General features: G+C 41.4%; 1 protein-coding gene across 11 annotated transcripts in view; it reads right to left on the bottom strand.

The window, feature by feature from the left end:
• The window catches only part of LOC121608557 (pleckstrin homology domain-containing family A member 7-like), a 133189-nt gene that overhangs the window by 42065 nt on the left and 66326 nt on the right, over positions 1-24798 (bottom strand). For all 11 annotated transcript variants that reach the window (XR_006006921.1, XM_041939885.1, XM_041939882.1 and 8 more), the window contains 2 exons: positions 23176-23259; positions 5307-5424 (listed from right to left, as the gene is read on the bottom strand). Coding sequence is in view for 10 of the 11 variants with exons in the window: in XM_041939885.1 (XP_041795819.1) it covers positions 5307-5424; positions 23176-23259 (202 nt within the window). In the remaining variant the exon portion in view is untranslated. The remainder of the gene's footprint in view (positions 1-5306; positions 5425-23175; positions 23260-24798) is intronic.

Raw genomic sequence — 24798 nt, 5'->3', positions numbered from 1 at the left:
GTGCAGAGCAGCTATTTGTTACATTAATGGCACACGATCAGACAACCTAAAAGCCCAGAGAGCCCAGTCTAAGACCTGGAGGTTGTCAGCTCAAATCCCTAGTCATACAGGAATTATCTGGAAGGGTGAGGTAATTAAACACGAGTGGTGCTCTCCCCTCCCGTTAGAAATCTGCTTCAGGTGTACGTACACTAGACATCTAATCCCAATCTGTTCAAGTGGATCTGATCGGTGGTTAACAGCAGCTAAGTGGAGTTGAACATGACAGCTCCCAAGATCCAATCTGGGTTACTTTTAGAGCTGAAACGTAAGCCAAATAATCGATTAAACAAATGAGAAACTGACTGAATTTGATTATTATTTAAATTATTTATGAAGCAAAAGCACCCAGCATCGTTCAATCCTCTCACACGGGAGGATTTAAAGCTTTTCTTGTTTTATATTACTGTAAATTGAGTATCTTGTAAGTATCCTGTTGTCTGATAAAACAGGTGATTTATAGAAGTCAAGAACCAAGCTTCCATCTAAATTTATCACAAATTTACTGGACATATTAATCAGTAATGAAATTACTGGCAGTCCTGGTATATTCTTTTGACAAATAACACGTAGTAATTTACGCAGGACAGAGTTTGAGTGCTGGTCCACATGTCCTCGAAGATTTCAATGTCCTGGACAAATGAGAGAAATTCAGGTCAAGTACTATCTGTGTTTATGGACCTATTTTCTCATATTCTTGTGTCTAGGTGGCTAATGGGGACATAATTGGTCCAGTATTGAGCGAGAGTGCTGCAGCCACAAATCGGGCTGCAATGTAACACCCCCGGGCTTTTGTACCCCGTCAATGTACGTCCACTAAAGGTGTTTATTTTTGCCACCGACAGGCTCCGATTGCTATTTTATGTATCTGATACCATCATGAAAGGGATCACCACAGACGTCCTTTTTGTTTAAGAGTAAGATCCTTTTTCTTTAACCAGAAACAGCCGCTATCACGCTCTCACCAAAGCCACCAGACTCCATTTACAGAAGCAGTAATTTTATCATCAACACTTCATTCAAACTCAACAGAAACAAAACAGAACTCACCATAACTGTCTCGGTTTGTCTTTCCACTGTTCACCATCAACTCTCGTAAGGTTGAAATAAACTCTTATTTCACTGAGTTAGATGTAAAAACATCGGGAGAGGAGTGAGAGGGAGGGCAGACATCAGAGAACCAGCGGGGGAAAGCAGCGTGTAGAGCCAGAATATTTTCACATCTAACTCTCGAATTATTTTCACCGGACATTATGACCAGAGAGACTGAAATATGTCAGACTTCCACAGATTTTCCCGGCCAAAAAAATGGTAATTACCGGATAACGGAAACCCTGGATCAGGAACAGAAAATGATGAGTAAGTAATATCCCTAAAGCGATGGATTTTCAAATGTGAGCTGCTCAGCACAAACAGTCTCCTACTGTTGATTTGCACCAGCTTTCCACTTGGCACTTGCGTTGAACTTGTGTGTATTTAAAAGTTAGTGGGAAAGCTTGTATGCTCACCAAACTGAACAAAATAAAATGAAATGAAGAGCAAAATACAGTACATTACTGCATGAGCAGGTAGGAGAGCTAATGGTAGTAGATAAGGGGGAGTGTCAATCTCTTTTTCCCCATTTCACTTTTTTCCAGCTAACGCAGGAGCTCAAATCAGAGACCTTTAAGTGACAAACCAATCCTTCAACCTATCACTGTCCAATGAGAGAGGCTAATCATTTGTTGTGGTATATGTTGGTTTTTAAAGGACCAGTGTGGAGGACTCACCGTCCCCTACAGTGGCCACTAAAAACAAGAAAGGCACTCTCAAGAGTGAGTGTTTGGTTTGTCCGTCCTGGGCTACTGTAGAGACCTGGCAGTGCAACATGGCGGACTCCGTGAAGCAGGCTTCTTTTGTAGATACAAAGTACGATTCCTTTTTTCAAGTGATCACACACCAGTGAAAACACACTCATGAATGGTGTATTCCATTTCCGCCAATTGATCGGTCTAAATCTTACACACTGGACCTTTAAAGAGGAGAGACTGCTAGTTTGAAATACTGAGGCGGGGAACCGATGAGGCCCAAGAAGCTGCATACATTCATGACTGCAAAGTGAGAAACGACAGGAAGTCCTAAATGACACTGACGACTTTGACAAATCCCAAAGAAGTTGTGCAGCCTGGTTACGAACACAACATCACTAAATATTCATCTAGCGACAGAGAACACAAGTGCTCAAAGGAGAATTGTGACACATAACTCGTGGGAGAAATCCGTCTCGTCGCTCCCTCTGATGTTTTGTCAGAAGCGGAATGGATGTGACTTATTCAAAATGTGGATTCATTTCTTGATGGCGGTGTGTTCTGCAAGGGGGACACGACTGACTCATCTTTCCACTGAGACAACGTTCCTTTGTTGGGAGTTTTTCTTGTCAGAATGAGGCTTCCGCTGTTGGATGGCAGGGGTGATGAGCCAGAGCACCTGGGAGGGCTGCGGGCCAGGAAAACGCGGGGTGCGGAAATGGCGACGAGCCGTTGTGATTGATGCCCTGTCATCTGTGTGCCGCACCCGATGACACGTGTTCAATCTTAGTCCCGCGGCACCTGTTGATAGGGCAGGATGAGATTTCACGCCACCACGGAGCCGCGTATGTGCATGTGTGCAAGGGAGTGAAAGTGGGTGTAAGACATAGACTAAAAGAAAAAAAAAAAAGCAGAGTAAGGAAGGAAAAATTAATAAAGAAGACGGAAAGAGACGTTTTCTAACTCCTGGACATCTTCCTGTTTCACAACACCAGATCTGAAAGAATGTAACCAACATGAGATCTTTATTCGGAAGCCCACATTGGAATTCATCAGCATTTCTTTTGCAGAAGAGCTTCAACTAACTCCATAATTTTGCAACAGCACGTTGTCTGAGCCAATGACAGCTTGAAGGACAACCAGACGAGGGGAAGGGAGAAAAAACAAATGTAAGTGTGTTTTGTTTTATTGTTACTCGTGTGTCTTTCCGGCAGCACTACGCATTGATACTGGTATGTGTGTCGATTGTATTCTAGAGTTCATGTGAGCAGCGGTGTAAATACAATGTGCGCTGTGTGTTGTGTGCAACCAAAAACTCAGAAATATGAACAAATGCAGCGCAAGGCCAGAGAAAAAGAAAAGGAGAGGAACGGATTCGAAGGATTGCTGCTATTCCAGACAATGCACGCACTTCCACTGAGCGCGTCACCGCTTCAGAAGCATCCCAGAGCTCTCTGCTCTACTCCGTGGAGAAATAATGAAGGAAACATGTCCAAATCAGAGCAAGTCAACAAAAATCAGGCAGCTGAAACACTGAAATGCTCGTGATGGGGTTTGCAGCTGCATGGAGGACGGAACAAAAACGTGTCACAGACAGGTGCTCGGTGGAATCCATTTGCGTGTTAGCATGCCAACATTTGCTAAGGCTAATGGTAATTTCAACAGTGCAGGGTGATAAATATTCTCAAAGTGATTATAATTATCCTGAGGGGGACATAAATGTCTGAACCAAAATTCATAACAATCCATCCAACAGTTGCTGTGATTCAGTCAACCTGCTGGTGGCGCTACAGGAAGAGTGAGAGGATTACAGACTTCATTAGGATTAATCCTCCTGGTAAAACTAATGTTTGTATGAAGTTTCATGAAATCCATCTAACAGTTGTCGACATATTTCAGTCTGGACCAGCCGGCCGACAGAACGGCTGACAGAGCGTAAAAGTTATTTTGATGCTGCGGTGACAAGTTGTCAGCTGTTAACTGCCTGAAAAGAGAAATTGAGCCTAAAAAACTGCCTTTTATGGTAAAGCTGCTGTTCCGTACCCCTCCTGCAAGACAGACAGGTAGGAGCCAACTCTAATTAAATCACATCTATGCTACTTATCTGGCTCTGAATCCTGCTTTAATCAAACTAGACCTGCAACCACCAACCCTCCACCTGCACCTCTTTCCCCAGTTACATTTCATTCCTGCGGGTCTGTCATGGATCTCGGTCAACCATGGAAGACCTCTAAACTCTTCATTCATCATTGTGCGCCGTCCACACCTGGCGTGAGTCAGCAAACAAGAACAGCCGCTAACCAGGTCAGTAAGTGGCCGCGAATAAAAGCAACAGCTCCAGTCCCATTACTACAACCACGACTGCTACTTTATTAACACACTTTATATCGTATCTGAACATGGAAAACAACAAGGAGGAGCAGGAAAACATAGCCGGACATCTGAACATACTGTGGTTAAACAGGAGCAAACTAAATAAATGTTAAAATGAATGTAAGGCACCTTTTCTAAAGGTGTTTTGGAGTGAAAGTGCACCTGTGAGCTTTAGAACAGAAAGGCTGTCAGGAGACTGAGGATCTCACACTCTTCCTCATAAGAAAGGCTGCTGATTTGACTCCCATCAAAACAATGAATGTTAGCAGACATGACCAGCGCTGAGCACTGTGTGTGCCTGTTCTCCCAGAAACAGGGACATTTCCTGAAGGAAGGAAACAGTAGGAGGAAGCTGACCCATCACAGACAGAGCTAAGGGTTACAGAGGTTTCCATAATGGCTGCAGGGGACAAATGTAAAGAAGTGAAAAAGCTAAAAAAAAATAAATAAAAAAGACAGGATTTATGGGACTTTTTAGCAGCTGAAGAGTCCATTTTGAACCTGTCATTTGCTCTCTTTCCTCTGCTCTCTCTGTTTTTGAGCGATGGAGAAGTAGTGCAGGTTTAGTGCACTAAAATCAGCCAAAACAACCTGAAAACTGTGTTTTATACTTGAATGCTGCACTGTCTGGCTTTAAAGAGCTTAAAACTTAACTAAACCTAGTCTTATGATTCTCATCATTGGGTAAAGCCACTGAAGGCAATGATTGAATTTTCCATTAGAATATTATTTTATAATTTAAGTTCATTCGAAATCAGGCTTGCATTGGGGAATTTGGAAACGAGCAAGCAAAACTCACAGTTTTATGTTTGTAATCAAATTGGAACTTAATGAAATATTGATTTGTGAGGGAAAAAACAGGTTATTATGCAAAATGGATGCAGTGCTTTGAAAGTAAACCACACAAATCACTGTGATGACACTGATTTAACCGCAAATTATCAAAATGCACAAACTTACACAAACACATGCAGCATGGGAGTCACACACAGAGACACACCGGTGGGTTTAGATGCTTCTTTTTAAACGCGGTTGTCCTCAACATGCCGCAGTGAGATTTGGATTCAGCCAAACAGCTGAGCCTCAGACACAGACACACAGGCTAACCTTGGAGGCAGAGGTGGTGTCGACAGTGGACGAGGTGATGGCAGTGGAGGCCTCGCTGACGGTGGTGCTGGAGAGCTGCTCACCCGCTTGTTTGGACATCATGCGAGCGCCCTGCGGCCTGGACGAGAACACAGACACACACACATTTTTCAAATCTGTTATGGTGACGATACACATCCTTTGTTGGCTGGTGGCTACAGCCCTTTCTCTGACCACTGAGGGTCTGCCTTTAATCTGTTTTATTGGACAGTCCATTATGTAGAGACACAGGAAAACGAGAGAGTCTTTTGGTCATTCAGGTCTTTATGCGTTGCTCTAAATTTGTTGTTTAACAATCGTGTGCTATCAATCTGCAGTTTCCTGTCCTTTTGGTTATAACAGTGTGTGAATTACAGCTGATGATCATCAGGAGCTACACTTCTAAAAGACTTCAGTAACTTAATGTGTTAAATAAACAAGACCTTGAGGAGTGAAGGATGGATGAGGTGTGCTGAAGTTTGAGGAGGAGGAAGAAGACAGAGAAGGACAAGGACAGATCCTGTGTGTGTGTGTGTGTGTGTGTGTGTGTGTGTGTGTGTGTGTGTGTGTGTGTGTGTGTGTGTGTGTGTGTGTGTGTGCGCGCGCGCGCGTGTGTATTTGACAGCTAACATCTGACATGGAGGCAGCTGAAAGACCTGAAGACAGGATGTCCTAAATTTTCTGCCTCTCCCCAACCCACACACCTTGGAGGGCAGTGAATAAAGTTTCTCCTCTGTGTGTATGTGTGTGTGTGCCAGATCTATTTTCCTTTTGTAGCCTCAGGTTAGCGCAGACCTATTACCTTACGTGACCGTTTCACAAGAGGAAGCTGATAAATAGACTTACAAACCAGGTTCACAGCAGAAAAATAAAAGTGCAGAGAGCAGCAGACTGTATTTAACTGTGAACATCAAGAAGACAGATTAGCACCAGCCTTTAATCCCAATGTACAGCAGACAATACAGCCACGAATATGAGACTGAAGACATTATGTCCCAGCAGAATGAAACGGACTCTTCTTGAATCATTTTGATGCTCTAAAACTAATTTTTGTGAATATTTATATTGGATCTAATCTGTATTATGATTTGTGATGGGAAACTGAAGCATTGTTATGGCATTAAGCTTTTTATGCCTTGAAGAGACAGAGGCAGAAAAAATGGGCACATGGAGGGAGTTTTGACATGTGACAAGAGTCTGGACTCAAACCAGGGACATTACAGGAGAGCGCTGGGTCAGCAGGACATCCAAGAATTGCAGATTTGCTGTAATAACTTCAAATTATGGACAACCTCGCTGACAGCAGCTACCACTTCAAGGTCTGCTTCTTCCATACATTTCCAATTTGCTGGTGAAACCATGTCAGCAGCTGGTGAATTTTCAGATTCGATTACTACGAGTTCGACGATGCAGATTCGATTATCCACACGCTGCCAAATGTCACATTTTTATTACCTAGTACAGCCTTTTTCAGACTGAATGCCATGAAATTTAAGGTTATCCGACAGTTTATGAAAGGATTTTATAAGACATAGGATTATGTAAGATTTTCAACCAATTTAGCTATTAATAAAGTTAAAATATATCAAACATTGGATTCGTCACCTGAAAGTAGTAATATTCAGCATGTAATTAATGTGGCTCGTAACAGTATATAACATTAGAGAGTTTTGTTAAACAGTCTGAGTCCAGATTGAACAAACAGATCTACAGACCTGCGTCAGGTCTGGATCTCTCCTTCAAACAAACTATTTAAGGACCAGTAGCATCAGAGCACAATGGCTGGCTGAGTCATGATCCACTATGAAGAACCACGAAAACAGAAAAAGAGGAAAAACACTGAAGAGCCTGGTTTTAATTTAAACGCAACACTAAACAGAGGTCTGAGTTCAGGCTCTCAATCTTTCAGCTCAGGGTTTTGATTTCACCCTGAGACGCTCGTTTAGAGCTTCTCAACAGGTGCCTCACGTGCGTACATTGACTTACTTGCACAGCTCGTGGTGACATCCAACAGGCTTCTCCTCAAACAGATTTGCTAACCTGCTACAATAAAATATTAACAGACCGTCTCGTCTGGAGCCTTTTCCACTGCTTATGACGCTTTTGTTTCAACACAGTTTTCACAAAAGGAACGGCAGCTCTCACCGGAGATCCTGTTCTTATGTATTTTTAAGAGAGGCGGCATGTTTTAGATGGCTATGAGTTATGGGTTGCCAAGGAAACAGGTACAGCATGAGGTCTGTAAGTTCATTACCAGTTATTATCATTACCACCACAGTTCCACAGCTTAAACAACTACATGGTGTTGTTCATATTACTCGAGGTCTCCGATTTTTGGCTTTAGCAATTATCAATTACATTGTTTATGATGAGTTGCATAAAAGCACATTCAAGAATACCGAGTTCTTGTTAGAAGAAAAACACAAAAATGTGAGCAGTTATGTGCTAAAGGGAGCTGATTTCCACCCAGCTTTGTATCAGGACAATGTGGGCTGCATATGCAAATGAAAGCTGTTAAACTTCCCTTCAGGGCTGTGGCTCGCACAGATCGTACTGCTTGATCACTACAAGGCGGCGCTGACCAAGCGTGAACAACGATTCTGTCACTGCGTTTAATTCTTCTCACCTCAAATGTTTTCAGACCAGTATTTTACTGTTTAGGTGTAATACGAGAACGTTTGTGACCAGAAGACCACTGCTTGAAACCGGATCATGTCAACCACCAGATTTAGAGTTTAGTGGTCTGGTCGGGTGCACTGCGTTCTGGTTGTTGTAGGTTTTCTACCTTCTGAGCCAGGGGGAATACCGCAGCCCTTTTTCTCAGGTCATGTAGCCCCAGTTATATACCATTATATTTGGTCTTTTTACTGCATGCACAGCCCAGTACTATGAAAAGACTGTCTTCCTACTGGTGGAATACTTCTAAAACTGGTTTCTGAAAATTGGATTAAAAGCCCATGTGTTTGGGGAGATGTACTGTTAATTCTGCCTGGCAAACACTAGAAAATGGACAATATTCTTCCAGCCAGTGTGTGAAGCTTTCGACCTGTTCTCATATTCAGATATGCACCTGTCAATGAGCTTCAGTCAGACACAGACTGAGACGATAGACCACCGGACAAAGACCAGAGCATTTCTCCGTCAATGTAACATCAAGACACATCCACACATCAGCAATATCAAATGAAACTACATCTATGTCTCATGAATACTGCCACACTCACTGAGTCCACAGTTATTTTACAGTGTTTTTCATTGAGGAGTGGCTGATGACGCGTCTGTCTGTCAGATCTGAAGGACAAAATTGCTCAGACGGGCTGACGTTTTTTGGAACTTGCAGATAGAATTCACAGTTTTCACAGTTGTCATCATCTGTTTCGCAAATAGAATTTATTTGCCATCCGAAGATCCTGCATGAAGAGCATCAACAGATGAGAGCGCGGCGGCTTCTTAAAATTCATGCCTCTTTATTGATGGTGCAGCGTAACTTCACTCTAACAGGCCATTCATTATCACCTCATATATTAATGCAGCCATGGTTCCACAAACCATCCCAATATCCTGTCTCTAATAAAGGTCTGGTGCTCGTTTTGGTGAGTGTTTAAAAGCCTAGATGAGCCTTAAAGAAACAGAACTATATATATATACTTGGTTTTTCTTATAATATATATGTCAAGTGAGCTCACCTGGTTGTGCCACATCCACAAACACTGTATCATTCAAACTGTGCCTCAGAATATGTTGGACATCGACATAAGATAAACACAGCAGATCTTCATTCAAAAAGTTACTGAAACAAAGACAGCTTCATCTCACAAGCTGTACTTTTGCTTCAGTTCCTGCATCGTTCACTGGGACTGTTCTCAACAGTGTGTTCTTGTCCTAATATACATTTTTCATTGTGTTTGTGTGAAGTCTGTATGTTCTGCCCTTTGCTCTGCCTTTTTGATTTATACTGCGGGGACTTTAAATTACTCTTCATCTTTATTTTCTATTTTGCCTTTTCGGGAGTCGTCCTGGAAGAGTAGCGACAACTTTGTGGACGATAATGAGGATCTCAGATAAAAGATAAATAATAAAAGAGAATATGCTGCATTGATACCAGTCCACTGTGAATGTCCTATCTAAAAGCTTGACTTTTTGTGGTGCAGGTTAAAAAAACTACCCTCTGAGCGTCTCTTTGCATGACGACTGCGCTGCACAGATGAGACGTTCCACGCTGGATGTTTCATCGTCGACGGGCTGACACCAGGCGGAGTATGTGTGTAAATCTGTCTGATTAGTTTCAGAAGGGAAAACACTGGCGCTGTAATGCATTCTTCCATCCAAGAATCCAACCTAATTACCAAGTGCTACGCTTCTCTCTGACACACACTCCTCTGTCTTTTTCAATGAAATCCATACATTTTAAGTTCACACATGTGTGTCTTGTCTTCTCCGCAATTGTGAACAATTTATGATCAACATTGGTTCCTTGTGTATCTTACTGGAATAAATCAAAATTATTGTCTCCTTTCACATTTTCTTACTCCATCTTTGTCTCACTTTTTCTCTTGTCGGAGAGGATTTTGCTTTTCTGTTGACGCCATCCTCTCCATATTTCTCTCTTTCTCATTCAAATCAGCCGACTGAATGCACTCTCATCTCAGCCCTCAATATTACAGGCTGCACAGTAACACACCAAGCCAGCCAGCAGTGTCACCACATTACCAACTTCCATCTACAGATGCATAATGTAAATCTCTCGAATGTGGTGTGGGTGGGCTGAGAGAGAGAGAGAGAGAGAGAGAGAGAGAGAGAGAGAGAGAGAGAGAGAGAGAGAGAGAGAGAGAGAGACATTAGCTCTGTTTTCATTTTGCTGTCAAGAGAATTTCATGCAAACTTTTGAAAGGTCAGCAACCACAAAAATGTAAATTAGATGCATTTTCATCAAAGTCAAAATCGAAAGAACAAATTCACTGGAAAGATTTTAAATAGAACTGCTTTAAAAAAAAAAAAAAAAGATTGGAATCAGGGAAAGTCATTGTTCTTTGATCTGAGAGTTAATGTTGGTTATGATTTAAGCCCTGCGAAGACGAACACGTGGACAGGCCCGTGCAAAATTTCTTCATTGAAACATCTCTCTTCACGGCTGACTTTTGGGGGGTTTTGACATGTTATCCAGCTTTTTAGCTTCGCCACTTGCAAAAGAGGTTGTTGAAAGGTAAAAGCGAGTGCGGAGCAGGAGGACGACAAGAGTGCTTGTGACCTTGTTGAAAGGGAGAAGAAATCAGCGGAGAGTGGGAAGAGAGACGGAGCTGGAAAGCCAGATGACGTAAAAAACAGAGGCTTTGATTTCTTCACGGAAATATTCAAAAACCTGACAAATTAGACCATTTCTTTCTCTGCAGAGGTGTTTAAGACTCAATTCTCAGGTTCTACTGGGAGTCTGTTAATCTCACTTTCTTCAGGAGATCAGGAGCTCCTGAGACTCAGTCCTGCAGGATATAATTTGGCCTTAGAGTGCAGGCTAGCTCTCGCTGCGGAGGGCAGGAGAAAGGTATGACCTCTCTTTGCTGAGAATAATCCATATTTGACAAAGCTCCTGAAGGTCCAAGGGAACACAACCCACTTATTTACTTCAAATTCCTGAAGAGGACGAGGTCAGGGGTGGTAATCTGTGTACGTCTCTGCAGTAAACACTGAGGTAGAAGAGACACTGAAACACAAAGGGTCTGAGAGAAAAAAGAAACAGGAGGGACACTTGGAGACGAACAGATAGCTCGATGACAGAGATGGCAGAGAAGGAAAGCAAAATAACAACAAATTCATAACACAAGCCGCTGTTAAAGCTTTGCTTTGTTTACTGTTATTTCTAATATTCTTTTTATTATTTCCATTTTATGGTCTTTGCAGTCTGCTCGCTTGTGTTCCGGCAACTTAGCCATTCTCACCGAGTCGACAAACCTCTTTAAATCGAGCTGATTTAGTTGAGAGAACAAGGAGAGAAGAAAGGGAGAAAACAGGGGAAAGATGAAGAGACGGAGTAATTCTAGAGAGACAACATGAAAGGAGATGTCACAATCAACTAAACACGTCGCGCCGCAGCTCAGATCAGCGTGGTGTCGATGTCTGCATCGTGCTTTTATTATGAAAGAGGAAGCAGAGCCCAAGAGGTTCATCTCACTACTGATTTATGTATATTATTGTATGGTGTAAAAAAAAAAATGCAGCACAAAATTATAATCAGACATTTTATGATTTATGGTGCGTGTCTGTCACTTACTCATCACTTACTCGAAGTTTTGGCAGCCTTATTTGGATTAAATGGCACGCTGCCAACACCAATGACAGAGAAGTTGTCATTCTTACATGTTTCACAGTGTCTCTTCCTGTCAGCTCATACATATCTTTTTTCTTTTTCTTTATTTTGGCACACTCCTTTAAACATTATTCTTTGTGTATGTGCCGGGAGAGGATTTGTTTTCATTCATTCATTTAATTTCAGTTCATTAAGACAGCATGGAGTAAGCTTTAAAATCATACACCGGCACTCTGGGAGCCTCCACATACTGCTGGCTACTACTAAGCAGTTCCAGCGGAGCAGCTTTGATTTAAGTGCTTTGCTCAAGGGCCGGCAGATTGTAGTAGCTTCGGGGGTAAAAGCTTTATTCGCTTCATTTCCCTGCCAAGATTTTCCCAGTTGGTCTTATTATTCAAACTATCAAACAACCCATTACAATGCAGCAATTCTGACCTTTGGGCTATTAGTACAACCACACAAGTGAAGCCCAATTTAAACTGATTGCATGATGATTGCACTGTTTCCATCGACTCTAAGTCAACATATCACACATACCGCTATGTTTTTGGCACGAGGTGACACTGACTATTCTGATTAGAAATAAAGATTTCGATATACAACAGTAGTCCGGAATAAGACACTTGAGAGTTCATCACTGGCAGATCAGAATTAAGGGTGTCAACAAAGCCATGTGATACAGAAAACAAGGGTCACAGTTATCATAGTTACACTGTGGTTCTGTAGGAAACACTGAGTGATGCGTCAGAACAGTCGACAGTAATAATACAAGCCCACAATTTGACAATAATTGTCAAAATTAAAGCAGCAGAAACATCAGGTCAAGCATCAAAAATGCCAGATCCTTTGATTCTTATACTGCAACTCATTAACATCTTTCATTACACCACCTTCAAACCCCAGTTTGTTATCCTAACCTATAGTCTGCATAACAAACTGGGTTTTAAAGGTGGTGTTTTTTTAAACTTGGCACAAAGGACAGACCAAATGTCATGATATCTCAGTTTCTGCTGCTTCAGTGTTGATACGTCTTATTAATCTGTCTCTTGTGAGTCCCCAAACTTCACTGAAGTGCAATGCTTAATCAGTGGAGTACCCTTTTAATAACACTTCACTGAAGGGAGGATTTTGACCAATGAAAGGAAGTGATGCAGGGATGGAGCCTAATCCGGCAATCACTTCAGAGAAATCAACTCATCTACCCAAAATGCACTGGGCTGCTGTTTCACTCCAAACCAAAAGACAATCCTTTGAAGTGACTTCAAAAGCTGGAAGCTTCAAAACAAACCGCGCAAACCTCACACTCATAGACCATCATTAAAAAAATACACGGAAACATGGGACCAATATCACTAATGACGGCTCGAAAACACAAACGGCGCAAACAGAGTTCAGCTTCGGTGAAATCTTCCGCTGAATGCAAATCTGCTAAAACACATTGTTCTTGTCAGTCTCTGATGTGAACACATGGCTCTGTGGAGAAGAAAAAAGGCAAATAATACTCAAGAGCCGACACTTAAAGATGAGCACTTATACAGTCAGAGTAATACAGGGCAGGAACCCCGATCTGAAGAATACTGCATAGTAATCTCACTCAGCGATATTGGTCACGAGTCAACAGTGACACTACAGGATGGGTTGGAGGGCATTAATTGGCTGCTTATCAGTAGGAGAGTGTTTCGCCTCCTCTTGCAATGTCTGTGGGAGGAAAAGGCGGCCATGTTGTGAACAAAGACGCCACGGAGGAGATTAAATCACGTGGGAGAAGTAATTGTCGGAAGGATTCTGACATTTTACCAGATTCCTCCCGTATTTTAATGATACCTCTCACAAGAAAACAAGAAAAAGTCACTTAAGACACTTAAAAACTTGAAACTCCCACGACCAAAGCCACACATTAAAACACACACACGGCTGCAACAAAATATGTCAGAAATCAACAGTGCTGGCAGCCCACACAATCACAGCTGACATTTAAATACTGCCTGACTCTCACTCTACAACTTCATCTCTGCAGACCAAAAATATTCAGAAATGCTACACTAAATTATCTGACAGAAAAACACAGCCATGCTGTCCTCAGACAGAGAGTGGAGATCATTATTTCTGTGTTGACAGATTGCTACACCCGATTTCCCCCAAACTGTAAGACAAAACTAAAAATGTCCTTCTGAATATATTGGGAAGAACCACCCATGTCCCAATTTCAAAGGAATATTACCTGTAATAACGACCCTCCAAAAAAAATCCACCCTCTGCATCTCCATTTTCCACTTTAAACTATGTTTCCCTGACACTTCTGTCTTCACAGCTCACTCAGTGTGATCGTCCTCCATGATGCTGATGGGGCTCAATTGTCTTATGCTGCAACTGTGCAGCAAAGTTTTGTGCCTTAAAGGAAAAGTACGACATTTAGGGAATACGCTTTTATTGTTGGTTTCTTTTACCGGGAGTGAGATGAGAAGATATCAATCTCATGTCTGAGTATGGAGTTTGTTTGGAGCGGGAGCCACAAACGGTTTAGTCCAGTTTATCATTAAAGACTTAAACCAAACCGCTAACCTCGCTCTGCCCCAAGTCCAAAAACACATCCTCCAGCACCTCACACCTACCAGTCACTATCCAACACCTCGCAAATCATTTGTCTAATTGCAAATAACATTTCTCTCTTAAAATAATGAACTATTTATTCAAGGTTTTGGATTATTATGAAATAGTGAAATAATAGACTGTGATTTGAATACTGAAAATGGGCGAGAATGAGAGGCACTCTTTGCCAAACCACACATTCCATCTACAGCTGTATGCCCCTGCTTCAATTCCACACTGCTGCTATGGCAACAGTCAACCAAAGCATCGCCATGCTGCACCGCTGGCGAAGCACCTTGTGTGCATTCATCACACTGCCAGCACGGCTTCCTTTAAATCGCCAGATCCCATATCAACGAGCAGGGGAAGGGTCAGAGACAAAAACATGTGGACAACAAGAGGGCGAACAGAAAAAGCTTCTGGAGAACACCAAGAGGAACAGATGGGAATAACATGGAGGAAGAGTTGAGAGAAGAAAATGTGAGAAAGGAAGCGACAAACCAAGTGACAGCCAGGAACTCTTCATTTGTAAAGGGAAAGGCTTCATCAAGCATGCATGTTCTGTTTCAGCAAAACTAGGCTTCTATTTGACCTGAGCATGACAATTCTAATTAACAAGTTAACAAAAAAAAGGGTCTTATTCCCAAGATATATGCAAGTTAAATCAGTTCAAAAGTTCAACCAGTAAAATGGAAGACTTTAAAAAGGGCCAAATTACCATGAATAGATTAACCAATGTGAAAATTAATGAGAAAAAAGGCTCTTTGCTCTAAATTTGGTCTTGAAATCTAGACCAGAGCGTGACAAACAGGAGATGAGAGATGTATATCACTCTGTGCAACAAAGTGGAGCAGGAAATTAAAAAGCCTGGGCAAATTTCTTTATTAGGATTATTAATGAAGCCTGGAAAGCACAAAACACAGATGGGAACATATCAGGAAAACTAACATTTCTTCAGAACTGTCCAGGAAAAGACAACCTTTAAATTCCTCTGGTTTGCGTGATATAAATTTCCAGCTTTTTCAAGCCTAAAGCTGATGACAAGAAGAAAGACAGACAGACGAATGGTGCGAATAGACTTAGACACACTTCAGATGCAGACTGATACTGAGACCCAGACAGCAGCAGCCAAGGAAGTTATTCCATCTCTCCTGCTGCCAAAATAACAGCTGATAAGGTAGTCCTAGGAGCTGTAAAGTCCTGACACTTTAGCCACTTTAATCCGTGATAACCCCCGGTGGACAGGCCCACTGACGCCGGCCTCCGTACACACACATCCACGTCGCACCTGCTGCTAATAACGCTCTCAGATGGAGTTTCGACTCTGCTTTGATGGCCTCTGAGCTGATGCCTCCATCAAAGTTGTCGTTGACATCAAATGAAAAAAAGAAAAAAAAGGGGGCGCCTGGCTGCTGCAGCCGGAGCTGGAGGTGACAGATATATACGAGCGCCAGCGAACTCCACAACTTGTGTGCCAGCGTGTGGCGTCAACAGGGTGGCAGTAATCTAAAGGTGAGGCCTGCTCCAGCTGAGAGGCTCAGTGGCCGAAAGTAAAAGGTATGAATTTGTGTGTGAGCATATGATTGTGAAGCAGGGAGATGCTGAAAAAGACCAGCTCCGCTGAGCAAAAACTCCATCCTCAGATGAATATAAAAGTTTACAAAAGAGCTTTGGCCTCAGTGAAAACCTTTGAGTGCTTCATGCAGGCTCATAGAAGCCTTAAATAGCAGCACAGTAGATATGTGGATAGTGCCGGGGGCAGCAGCATCTTCTTCTCTGGTATTATTTGCAGTGGCACAATGGCGATTGGATAATTAGGGTTCACAGCTTGGTGGATATATAATGCCAGCTTCCTCCATACATTAACAGTGATTATATGATCTTTGTTTTGAATGGTACAATTAGATGAGAGGAACTTCATGGGTACTTACAACCAAACATGTAACCCATAATACTAACATTGCACCGTAATGACATGAGAATGAATGATTACTTCATCAGAAAAGGGAAAAGGGGGTGAAGGGCAATTAAAAGTATTAAACTAAAACCCAATAGCAATAACATACGCAAGGTCATTGGATTTAATGATTATTGGCACTGATGTGGTGCGATTAAAAGTACAAGCCTCGAGCAATCCCACTCTTATTCAACTAAATAAAATTATTTGGACCCTCGCATGCTTAAAAATCCCCATTCTGTTGACTCAAATATCACAGATCTGTCTATTTTCTAGTAGTTCTTCAACAGTCCTATTAACAAAGGATTGAGCCAATTAAATTTAATCTTCAAATAAATAGTTTAAATACCCTTATTGACATTCCTACCAGTTTATCCATCCACCCAGCACGTCAGCAGCTGGGTTCTCATCCCAATATCCAGACAAAAACGTAGACAATATGACGGAAATATGATGTTTCTGTTGGCTTCATGTATTAATGTGAGGATGGTTACATCAGATCTCTGCAGAAACTTCTTCTTCTCTCAGAGCGGAAACAGCTGGTCAGTCTTGTGGGTGTTAAATATTTGCTACGTATTCAAAAACGGTGTTTCCTCTCCCATTAAGCACATTAACGGTTTTTCAAAAAAGGCAAAAAGCACAACGGGCATAAAAACTTCTTTGCAAATTTGACTTTTTTCTAATTTTGCCTCTTCCATTGACCCTAAAAATGCAGCTAGTTTAGCATCTCCACTGTTTTTCACCCAGGAAGAACTTTGGAGAGAGCCAGGCGAGGGGTTTCCTCCTGCTTCCAGTCTTTATGCTAAGCTAAGCCAACAGCGTTCTGGCTCCAGCTCCGTATCTAACACAGAGACGTGAGAGTTGCATTCATTGATGCATTTTAACTCAGCATGAAAGTAGAGAAGCAAATTTCTAAATAAGCACCGATATCTGAAGAAAAATATGTTCTTACATTTCTATGCACTGTAACAACAAAAAAAACTTCCTCCCTCCATGTTCTACCCACTCTGCAAGTGCACTCAAAGTTCATTTAAGATCTGATCGTAAGCATCTTATGTGAATCAAAGATTACTACACCACGGGAAATCATCTTAAGATATTGTTTAAAAAATAAAACCAAGAGAACTTTATAAAAGGCCCGAGTGCTGCTAGTCCAAAACTTTTAGCTAAAAAAAGCAGCAGAATTTTTCATCCCAAGACAGTTTGTTCAATATCTTCATTAAATATTTGAATGTATATAAACAAAAAATGACAGGACCGTATTAAATATAGAACAAATACTGTATTTTCCGCCAATGAGTTGATATATTCTGATTAATGAGTTGCTTTGCAAGTGACCAGGGGATTAGTTAACAATCTTTATTTTCCTCTGGCCCTTTTATAATGAAACTTCCTCAGTCAATATTCACGTGTGTGTTCAACCGGTCTTCCAGATCCATAATGTATTACCCTTGAGGATGATCTTTACTGTGAAGTTGGTGCTTCAGTGTTGCTGATGGCACTCGGCTGTGTCTCGCATTATCGCAGCAAAGAATGTCCTCGAGTATATTACTGCAGTATTACAATGAGACGCAAAATAATGCAAGTATTCTGCTGCTGCTAAGTGCAGAGCCTCTATAAAACACAGGTTCCTTCTGTCTTGTCTAGACTTCAACATCTATTTTCCTAACCACACATATACACACACCAATGACTGAAGGGCTCTCTCTGTGTGTGTGTGTGTGTGTGTGTGTGTGTTCCACTGACACATTATCATAGTGGCTTGGACAGGTCTGCTTCACGCCCACGCAGCTGCTAATAAGACAGATCCATCAGAACGTAGCACGGAAAAAAGCAACCTGGTCCCTCCTTGTCTGGAACAGAGAGATGGACTAAAACCAGGGAGAGAGGGACACACATAATGAGGGGGATTGGGGGGAAAAGAGGCAAGAGAGGATACAGAGAGGAAGAGCAGAAGTAGAAGAAAAAATGATGAGATAGTGAAGAGTCAGACTGGAAGACAGGAGGAGGAGGAGGAAGGAGGAAGGAAGCTCAGTGTTGGAGAAGTAGACGGAGTGTAACACGAGGAGGTGTGCATCTGTGGTCAGTGCCAGTGAAATGCATTTCCTGCCTACATGTGAAAAATAATTTTCACTGAGAGACTTTCAATGCTAAAAATAAAAGACTTCATACTAGCAATGCCTCTCCGGAAGCAAAAAAACAGAGGAGTCTGCCACAAAATTAGAAATGATCACATCTGACTATCCTGCATATACATTAACAGCATTTTATCTGCATAATCCACTGCTTTAAGCTTTAAAAGTCTTTGTAAGAACTGCACCTATGCATGTGTCTCTAACGCTGGTTGCATCCATCTTCTTGAGTACTTGAGTACCGAGTACATCAACATGAAAAGAACATTGAATTTAATTGAACTAATTTGAGTTAATTGAAAGTAATGTATTCAAAATTATTCAAAAGAGAAAGACAAGCAAAATGCGCCTATTAAGAAATAAGAAGGGTAAAGGTGTGAAAAGAGGGTGAAGGATAAAGAAAAATAAGAAGGAACAAAGAGATAGAAACAGGCAGAGTGACTGGATTGGACAGATGGAAACAGGGAGAACAGGAAATGGAAAACAATGAGATGGTGACAGAAATGGAAAAATGAAAGAGAAAATAGGTTGCTAGAAATGGAGACGGAGCAGTGGAACTTCATTACATTTTAATGTGTTTCCTCATTAGCTCTATTAATTGTTCTTCGCTGAATTAGTAAAATTTGTCCAGTAAGAATATTAACTAGCGTGAGTGTGAATGTGAGGTTGTCTGTCTCGATGAGTCTGGCCTGTGATTGACTGTTCATGGCGCATCCAGCCTCGTGCAGCTGGGATCAGCTCCAGCCCAACAAAACCCTCTAGAGGATAAGCAGGTAAAGCTAATGGATGGATGGGAAATGACAACACGACGGATTGTGTTGCAGGCATACATTTAACAAAATATTAATAATAATGCTAAAATAATTATAAATATTTGACAATAAGTATGAGGCAGAAGGAGAATATAATAACTTTCAAAAGGGAACCTATACCAGCAATAAAAAAAATTACAATTAAAGGTTCAACAAGTGCTAAACCTTTCTTTAATCGAACGCTACGTCTGGGAAATTTAAGTCAAAAAGAAAAGCTTTCTTTCTCTCCTTCTAAGGCCTCGCAAGAGATCTTCAAAAGTCTTAGAAGTGATTAAAATGCCAAAAATGATCAGGCTTAATATCTGCACCAAATGTATGGCGGCTGAACTGTTGTATTTTTCTGTTGTTTGTATTTTGTAACAAGCAGTGAAGCCATCTGTTTTTACGCTGACACTTTCATTAAATTACTCCCTGAGTAGCAAATATTATCTTTAAATTCAAGACCATAAAAGCAGCAGGACAATAACCTTCATAACTGAATACTAATATGATAATACTAACAATAATAACTGAGTGACATTATCTGCTACAAGTGAACAAGTCCAAGCATTCGCACAAAATGTGACACAATCCCATCAGAATGTCACAAATGAAGATGTGGGAGAGAAGAGAAAAGTAGCAAGGATTACTTTAGATGATGCCTTTTGCTTCCGTAATAAAAAGATGACTGACGTAACAGTTTAACATGAGCAAAAAAAGCAACAAGTGCAGTGAAATGATGTTTTCCCTGAAATCAGCAACATTAACAGCTAAATATCTAAAAATAAATCCATATCTAAATCGTGAAAAACATTAAGCCATAACTCATGAATGCGAAGGATCGAGACTCATTCATTAAATCTGAGGAGAATTTACTCTGCTGAAGGTTTTGTCGAAGGAGTTTAATTTAGTCATATTAGAAATGTAACTGCAGGGCAAGATGCTTTAAATATCTGTTATCTGAAGCTCTGGGGCTGACTGAAGGACATCAGGATTAAATTCAAAGCCAAAAAGGTTGACAGCACTGATCCCAGGTCCCTTAGCTCGAGGTGAAGGCCCCAGCTTCAGTCTCCCAGTGTCAAACCCCGACAGGAGGTGAAGTAAAAGTTAAAGCAGAGAGTCACATGAAAACCTCCTCTGGCTATTAGGAGCTATTCTGTCATTGTGCATACGTGGACAGATTTTAAAAGCTCTGCACACCCACACAGAAGTTTTTAGGGTCACCAAACTCCACACACACACACGCAAAAAAAAAACACATAAAGTTGTGTGTTGTCCCACGGTCTGCACACTCCCATAATGGTCTAATCAGCCTACACAAGTCAAAACAACTGTGTTCAGCTTTATTTATTCAGGAAGTCTCATTGACATCAATATCTGTTATGCCTGACAGCAAATTACATACACACAAGATCACAGCAAGACAAGACAGTCACAGAAAACAATTATCACACACACAGAGACACTGATTAGAACAATTATTACTTTATCATAATACGAGGAAGCAAAACTTCCTGACAGGAACAAGTGTTTCTAACTTTAGGCTAATAAGTAATTTATTCCAGGAGGAGAGCGGATAGTTCTGGAAACCGGTATCGTGGTAAATGGCATCTAAGGGCTTATAGTTTGCAGCATGAGGATTCAGGACATCTCCTTTATGAATTTACTGTCCATGCATGTCCATGTCCAAAACGCAAGGTTCCAAACATCGATTCATGCGGGACTCCTGTGTCAAGATTTAGGGGCTTGATTTGAAACCTAAGGCAAGAACATTGAGTTCTACCAACAAGATGCGGGTTAAAAAAGGTGTAAGCAGGTATTAAAATCAACTTATCGAACAAAATGCTGTGCCTGTAGGTATCAAAAGCCTTACAGGTGGCAGTAATATGTTGCTTCATATAAAAAAATATAACATCATCCACAAGAGCAGTTTCACCCGTTATTCCAACATGACCTAAAAAAAAGCAATTATCATAAAAGTATGACAACAACATGCAGGTTTAAGATGCAAAATAAGAGCGTCACAGAAAATACACCATTTTGCTGCAGTTATTTACGTAACATAGAAACATTTTCACGGCCCTCTGACCCTTCCATTCCAAGTGTAAAAATAGCCAAATGTTCAATAGCACCATGACTGCTGCAAAGGAGTGAATTCAATCGGATTTTTTGAATGTTTTTCTGCAAGCTGACATTCAAATTCAGCTCCCAGTGGTATACGCAGGTAGATTTGAATAGCTGAAAGAAATGTAGAAGGGCTGGATTATACAGAGCCGGAGTCTGGCTCTAAACAGTAGACTACAGCAGTAAAGCAAATAAAACATGGGAACACTAGAAAACATATATCTGCATTTCAGTTATATTTCACACAAACTGGCTTACAGAAAAGTGCCGGGGGCAAGATGTGGAGTTCTTTTCCTTCTAAAGTCACACACTCGTGAACAAATCAAACCCCCCTGTGCAAAAGTTCCTAAAAACCTCTCCGAGTGAAACAGCACATTGCTCGAGGTTTTTTCTTGTTTTGTGTATTTTTCGACACTCAAGCAACAAGAAATGTTTACTAAAATTCACCTTTCTTTTGGACCTGCACTGCAATTTGGGGCAGCAAGAGAAAAGAGTGTCCCGTCTCTTGTAACTGAGACCTCAGGGAGTCTCTCTATTGTGGTGAAAGTCTGGTATCGGGTTTAGTCACTGGCAGGAAATCTTTGCCCAAACAAAGCCCTTAGAGTGCAATACAAACTGTCTCCTAAACAGCCATGAGTAAGCACTCTGACTTGTTTATTCCAGAGAGAGCTGCACTCACCAGGTCTCTTAAAGTGATAAAGCATCACGGGCTGGCAAATGAAGGTAAACATCGGGGTGCTGAGAGCAGTGAACGCATATTAGCTTACAGTGATATCTGGGTATTAAAAGGATTAGGAACAAATAATGCTCACAACTGCTAATTGCACCTTTAAAATGATCTAAAATTATCTGATAAACACCTTAAAAATACAAACAGTCGACACTGTCCACTACCTTCATGGATTGAACCTTTGCACCTGTCACTGCTAACACAAAAACAGCCTCCAATTTAGGATTAAAGCAATAGTTTTCCCTTTAATGGAAAATATGCTTATTTTTATGTTTTCTTGTTGGAAAATATCAAGGTCAATACTGCTCACGTATGTCCACTAAACATGAAGATACAGCCAGCAGCCAATGAGCTTATCTTAGCATAAAGGCTAGAAACTGCCTCTGTCCAAAGGTAAACAAATCGGACTATCAGCACGTCTAAAGCTCAGGAGTTAACACATTACATCTTCTAAAAGTGGAAAACTGTCTGGGACTATTTCTTGGCCGGTAGGAGGAGTCACCATGAGGGTTTTTTAAAATATATTTGGACACTGGATTCCTTTTTTTATGCTAAGCTAACAAGCTGCTTGCTGTAGCTTCATATTTAACAGTGGGCAACACAGTGAAAAAGAAAAAAATGCAGCTAAAAGTACAGTTACTTGCATTTTCCAACTCCGATGGCCCAAACAGGAAGTGAGAGCAACATTTTACTGACTCCTGCTGTAGCATCACACAGCAGCGGGAACACTCTGCATGTCCTTGACAATCCGGCAACATTTTCTCTTTATTTAAAAAGTAGGCCTGGTGAAATGAAAGGCCCGCATCTTCATTTAAAACAATGCTGAGCCTCTTTTGAAACCTGCTGTCGACACACTCAATAAAGAGGTATAACCTGCTAAAGTTTAGAAAAATATTCAAACGGTAACTTTAAGGCGTGGGTACAACATTCCCAAAGTCATTGTCAAATAGAAGGTCAGACATAACTACAAGAGCAGAAAAGGATTTTCTTCAAATGCTTTCAGGTTTGCCTCATTTTCAGTATTATTTCATCACTTTTAAAAAAAGGGCTAAAAATAAACGTTCACAGCTTGGAATTCGACCCACAGATGACACGAAACAGCTGGAGAAAGTCAAAGTGGCCCGAAATATCTGACATGGAATCGTTTCTTTATTTCAACAACTGAGTTTCTTTTTTTACTGCTGGTATGGATGCGGCTGCAGAGAAGCAACAAAGTCAATAACTCACTGTTCTTGCAGGATGAAATCCAGGTTCTCCGGAGAAATCTGTCCGGTCACAGGATGGCGAAACGCCGTGGTCCTCTGGTTATGACTGAAGTGACAGAGGGAGGAGAGAGAGGAGACAAAATTAGCAACCTCGGTTGCACTGTAAACACTGCGAGGGCATCACCCTGGATTTTCAGCCCCACTGTGTTCACAAGTACAGCGGACACGAGCCGATCATTCCCCAGAGGAGTGGCGGGGTTAGAAGCTCTCTCCAACCTCCCCACCCAGATGGGCCTTTGTCCCTGACTTTCCCAGCCCTGTGTAGAATGTGAGGGGTGGCTGCAGGACCACCCCACCCCACCCAACCCGTCCTGTACAGCCTGTGTGGACCAAAATGTCGGGCTCAGCACAAAACGCTGGACAGTGCAGGTCTGGGCCTCCATCAGTTATAGACTCAGTCGAGCAGAGGGTAAAAGCATTTGACAGGGTAAACAACACAGGGTGGTGCGGAGGGTCACAGTGTGTGTGTATGTGTGTGGGTGTGTGTGTGTTGGGGTGTTAAGGGAACTGTTCTCCAGTTCAACAGGAGCTTGAATGCTTCACAGCGGAGAGTTGAAAATGCTGCTGCGGTGTATTGATGTTTGTAAAGTCCCAACAGCTTTGACGTCAATGAAAAAAGAGGTTTAGTTTGGTGTTATCTCTCATCAAGGGACACAGAAACCAACAGAAGGAGTGACAGGACATAATTAAAACAAAAAACACAACATTATAGAGGATAGTAGGTATGTTTGCTTGTCTGAAACTTTCTCCAAAGGGATTTTCTGTACAAAGTGAATACTTAGAGAAGAATAGTGATGTTCTGGAAACCTTAATTCTAGTTAACAATTTCTTAACACTTTTGATAAACTGATCAACAGAATAATGCAAAATGCCTCTATTTTTTGGATTTTGGATTGCTGTTTGAATAAAACAAACAATCTGAAGACATCACATCCTACAAAATGTGACGAGTGAAAATAAGCTTGGTCCTAAAATATAAGCTTATATAAATAGGTTTTGGTTTCTAAAATATATCAGGTTAACTCTTAGCAATTCCAAAAAAATAAAGCCTTTAGATATTAGTGTAGAGACCAATATGTTCACACCCTCAAGAGTTTTATATGCAGGGACAACAAGGCCTCACAAACATATAAGAATGTAATATAAGAGTGCAACAGTCTGCCACAGAGTCACTTAAGGCACAAAACAACGAACTCCAGGAGAGCTGCTTAGCAGTCACCAGCAGAAGCACAGCACTGATGAGAAACCCCATGCACACACAACAAACAAATCCCAAGTGTGTAAAGGTTGTGAAACCTATCCCGCCTCTGACAACAATCAATACGTAGTAACACTGGTTTCCATTCAGGAGCAGCTGACATTACTCTAGCTGTACGGATTCCTGCTTGATGTAGCAGAAGATCAAATCCTGCAGGGCTACAAGGTTTCCCAGGAGACCCGGTGACATGGCAGCAGCAGGCTCCATAACAGGGACTTTGAAATACCTAAACACAACACAAAACTGGTCACATCTGTCTGTGGACACCTTCTTTTCAGTTCATACTGATGTCTGTCACAGTGTTTCCTCGTCTCATTTGAGCTGCTT

This window comes from Chelmon rostratus, chromosome 6, assembly GCF_017976325.1.
Source record: "Chelmon rostratus isolate fCheRos1 chromosome 6, fCheRos1.pri, whole genome shotgun sequence".
Taxonomy (NCBI): Eukaryota; Metazoa; Chordata; class Actinopteri; order Chaetodontiformes; family Chaetodontidae; genus Chelmon; species Chelmon rostratus.
This window is presented reverse-complemented; position numbering and strand designations above follow the sequence as displayed.